At 37.6% G+C, this 4,661-nt stretch overlaps 2 protein-coding genes across 5 annotated transcripts in view; one reads left to right on the top strand and one right to left on the bottom strand.

Annotated features, from left to right (window-relative positions):
• Positions 1 to 4,661, bottom strand: part of clpb (ClpB family mitochondrial disaggregase) — a 520,737-nt gene that overhangs the window by 96,989 nt on the left and 419,087 nt on the right. The window lies entirely within an intron of this gene.
• The window catches only part of arap1 (ArfGAP with RhoGAP domain, ankyrin repeat and PH domain 1), a 58,795-nt gene that overhangs the window by 22,131 nt on the left and 32,003 nt on the right, over positions 1 to 4,661 (top strand). For all 4 annotated transcript variants that reach the window (XM_005746910.2, XM_005746907.1, XM_005746909.2 and 1 more), the window contains exons 4-7: positions 2,953 to 3,041; positions 3,134 to 3,216; positions 3,831 to 3,971; positions 4,103 to 4,172. In XM_005746910.2, the coding sequence (XP_005746967.1) occupies positions 2,953 to 3,041; positions 3,134 to 3,216; positions 3,831 to 3,971; positions 4,103 to 4,172 (383 nt within the window). The remainder of the gene's footprint in view (positions 1 to 2,952; positions 3,042 to 3,133; positions 3,217 to 3,830; positions 3,972 to 4,102; positions 4,173 to 4,661) is intronic.

Raw genomic sequence — 4,661 nt, 5'->3', positions numbered from 1 at the left:
GGCTTTATGGCTTTTCCTATAATACCTGGTGGGCCGGTCTCTAGTCAAAATGCCTGGGCTGATTTTGTTTTTTGTCCCAGTCCAGCCCTGCTTAGAAGCAAAGTGTAAATAAATAAGAGGTGGCTCAAGATTTTTATCCAGACAGTACATTTTTTAAAAGAGAGAAAGTCAGAAAACCACTAATAAAGATTTTTTTACTTTCGTTTTATGAAGATGAATTTGAAGTCATTCTGTGTTCTTCCATGCGAGACTGCTTCCTCTTTTTTAAACCTTAGCTCTGCTGTGAGGTCAACTAATTATGCAGTCTGCTCGCCACAGCTCTTTCTCCTGCTTCTGTGCGGTGAACTGTGTAGTGAGTTGGTCACACTAGGATGAAGCTGCTGCTTTGTCTGTCAGGCTTCAGTGTTTTGGGCTTTTTTTTTTTTTCTCCTTTTTTTGTTATATTAAAATGTCGATCTCAGGCCTGAATCTGCATATCAGTCAGCATGTGTCTTTGTAATCTCATCTTCTTGCTTTAAGATGCTCATACTGGAGAACAGTCTCGACCTATGTTGCAGAAATTAAATGGACACAAGTGAATACTTGGAAAAGCATTGAAAGGTTATTTGAATTTAGAATATGGGCAGACAGCTAGACAAGATATTTTTATAATGTGTGTGTGCTATCATGGCTATTTGGTTTCTGAAATGGGTTCTTTAATTTCATGCATACAGAGTTATTGAATATCATTCACAAGCATGTATATTGTCACATGTTAGCCGGCAGATTAAAATTATAGGGCTTCCTCATCAAAGCATTTTTTGTGATAGCAAACGTGTCAGATAACTTCAAATAGCTTCTCTTAACTGTGTGAGGGACCTCCAAAGCAGGTGAGTTTATTTAAATATTTTCTATAAATCATCCTACAGCTATTTCAATATGACGCTATCATAATATACATTTGTAGGTAAAAGTTGAAGATATCCTACCTGCTCCTCCTGTTTGCCTAGAGTGCTTTAAAATTAGATTTGTTGATTGGCAACAAGTTGGTTGTTACGTCCCTCTGCAGCCTCTATTCTCCTCAGTGTGTTCAGATGGTGCTAATTGGCCACACCTAGTCAGGTGTTGATAAAAGCATACCTGAGGCAGGCTTTCAGGGAGCTCACTTGTCTTTGCCTTGGTGGCAACAGCCAATTTAACCAACCTGGTTTTCCATTTTAAGAAAAAACCTCTTCTCACTAACACTCTGGTATTCATCTTTTCTTTTTTTTTATGAAAAGATGAATACCATGTATAAAAAGGCTGTATCCAGTCATGTTGGCTGTATATTTAATCATTTAAACCCAGTGTCCACAAAACAAGAAATATGCAGTTCTATGGAAATCACAATAGGATTAGATTTGATTGAAACTCATACAAAGACAACATGTCATTGTATTTAATTTTGAACTTAATGTCAGCAACTGATTATAAAAAAGTTTGACAAAATGCAACAAATTGATTAATTAAAAAAATACTTTGTGTCAAATCTCACATATAATTGGTATTTCTATTGATCTAGAGAGATTACATTATAGAGGGTGAGTCTTGTATGAGCAAAGGTAGAGTGGTTTTCATCACAGAGAGTATCTGGAGAAATATTTCAGAATAACAGCCTCATCCTAGGGACCAGGTGTCAGTTCATTAACAAAGTGAATGCAGTTTGTCACTGCATTCACATAAGCAATTTAAAATTCTACCACACAGAGAAAAAGAGTGTTTAAGGCAGAAGATGGCCCATCAACTGTATTGTTATAGCACAAGAGCACACAGTATGGGTAGCTTACACGTCTGTGAACCATTTCTGTTGCATAATATCTAAACCCTTTGCAGCAACATCGCCTGTCAAACAAGTACGGTAATGCCATTTTCACAAAAGGTCTTGTTGGTTTTGGCAAGAGAGTGCCACATTTTCCAAGTATTATAATTACATGGTTATGTAGGGGAGGAGCTTATGTGTTAAACTGGACTGGTTGCAGCCCTCTGAAAATATTTGATCAAGTATAAACAAACAATACAAGAAAAGAGGCCTCGAAGTACTGAAGGTGACAGCAGCATGAGCGTGGTTGAGAGTTCCAGTTCACTGATTTGAATTTGCAGAGGTGAACCGCAAAGAGTGTTCAGCTATAGCTGTCTGTTCTCCAAACTTACTTTAAGGCTAAACTGTGTCCTGTTTATGATTGCCATTGGATTTGTTTTTCAGTTGCAAAAAATGCCCATTGAGTCTGGTATGACCAATCAAAATGAGAAGAGAGATTTTTATCAGTAAAGTAGGAGTACACAGCATGGGTGGCATGCATGTGAACCATTTATGCTCAGCGATATTTTTTTAAAACTACAGCAGTTGTTCACTTCACACTTTACTGTTTGTGGTTTAAAAAAAAAAAAAAAAAGATGTACTGCAACACAGTGTTTAGCATGGGCCTGTCCTCACTTTTTCTAAACATGTCACTGGTCTCAAATTCAAAGCAAGCATATCATTAAAAAAATCTTAGTTTTAACAGTTGATTGATTTTTATTTTACATGTGGTGTGTTAACGATTTGCAAACCACTGCCTTCAGTTTTAATGTACCACAGAATTTCATCTTCTGCAACAGTTTCACCTCAATATTGTATAATGTTTCAGTGGTAATACGGCTCTGCTTAATAGTAGATGCTCAACCTGAAAAACCAGTTTTAAGGGGAGAGAAAGACGACACAAACTGGTGCATATCCATTAAAACTCACTCACTATTAATTCAGTCTGTTTGCGCTTACAAACATTGACACAGCCAAAATTACTACAAATTCATATCCACATAATCCAGTTTTACTAGTGTGACTCACTTTTTGCCTTGCCTTATATCATGTTTCCAGAGTTTCTCAGGTTCTGCAAAACCTGCTCCAGACTTTAGCTTAATCTTGATTTGTTTTCCTTTTCTCTTCTTGTTCAGTGTTGGCTACGGTCAACGAAAATTCAAATGACTACGAGGAGCCAGACTTGTTTGGTCCCGCTGGTCATCGAATGAACCCACCAGAAAGGGTAAGAAATTGTTAATCGGACCACTCCCAGGCTTTTCGGCTCTTTCTTTCCTCTTGCCATATCCTGTGAATCATTCCCGTTTCCTCCAATAGGATATGTCCCTGCAAGTGCCAAATTCCACAAAGAAGCGGCCGAGTTCCCTTTGCAGTGACGATGGAGTGCTCGACGATTATGAGTGAGTCATAAAACAACACAAATGCAAACCTCAGAAACTAAAATACAAGCACACTGTTTGCAGGGTTTTGTTTCCCTTTGGTTGCTGATTATTCTGAATGGCTGTAACTTGGGAGGTAGAGTATTGATCCACCAATTTTACTAATTGGTCAGTGATCGATTCCACAGCTACTCCAGTCTGCATGTTGAAATATCCTTATTACTGAACCCTGAGAGTGTTTGTGTGAATGTTACACAAGGCGCTTTGGGTGTTGAGTTAGAATAGAAATGCACTATATAAGTACCAGTCCATTTATTGCAGTGTTTGTGTAAGTTAATTTGAGACATGCTGCTGTATTTACTTTGTTATAATTTACTTTCATTTTATTGCACAACATATTGTCAAACTGTCAGTGCTGCAGAAATCTAATCTTTGATCTTCACCTCTTTTGTGTAATTATATTATAAAATTATATTGTTACACAGTTAGCTTTGTCAAAACTTTTGCACAACATTTGCACAACTTGTCTGATTTAAACTTTGATGAAAAATGTAATTGCTTATGAAGTTTGTGTGATGTTTCTTTCTTTTTCCTTTTCTGTTTGCGTGTGTCTGTGTGTGCGCACACACGTATAGGTATGAAGGGAGTCTCCACAGCCAGCAAGGCAGTTTCTACTTACCAAACACTGGTGTTTTGGCTTCCACCATGAAAGAAGACACCTCTCAGCTTTCTGCTGTCATCAAGATGGGTTGGCTGGACAAGAATCCACCTCAGGGGTATAATAATGATGATGCTTAAAAAAAATCAGAGAATATATATTACACAAATATTTGATTGAATTAAAAAACAAACACAGGGCAGCGATATTTGCTTTTTTATTCGGTGTTCTGTCTGTCCTCATCCACAGGGCTATTTACTACCAGAGACGATGGGTAAAGCTAGATGCTGACTACTTGAGATACTTTGACACTGACAAGGTAACAAAACAAATGCATCCGGAAACTCAGTGATGTGTTCAGACACAAGCACAGAACGGAAGCGCTGTTTTTGTGTATGCCTCTGTCCAGGAGATACTGTTGACATACTAAATAGGTATTGATCATTTTTAGGGCTGCAATGATTCTTCGAGTAATGCGAATAGCTTTATTATAAAACTCTTCAGCTGTTACTATGTAAATGTGACCTTTTCACCCACATTTACCACTAAAAATAGGTCTGCAGTAGAAACGTGTCTTGGAGCACTCGTGGAAATAAAAAGTATGACAATATTAAGGCCAAGCAGCTTCCAGTTTAAAAAAAGAAAAAGACTCATAACAGAACAGCAGTAATGAGAGTCCTTCATCAAACCTGAAGAAAAACAAACTTTGGAAATGCTCCCATGCACTGCTGTTTGTTTTACAGTGAAAAGCGATAGTAAAGTTACAGGAGTTAAAGTAAAAAATGCAGATGAGCCATTATTAAGGCTG

The sequence above is a fragment of the Pundamilia nyererei genome, unplaced genomic scaffold, assembly GCF_000239375.1.
Source record: "Pundamilia nyererei isolate P.nyererei 1_Seehausen unplaced genomic scaffold, PunNye1.0 scaffold00185, whole genome shotgun sequence".
Taxonomy (NCBI): domain Eukaryota; kingdom Metazoa; phylum Chordata; class Actinopteri; order Cichliformes; family Cichlidae; genus Pundamilia; species Pundamilia nyererei.
The sequence above is the reverse complement of the archived record's forward strand: the minus strand, read 5'-3'. Positions and strand labels throughout refer to the sequence as shown.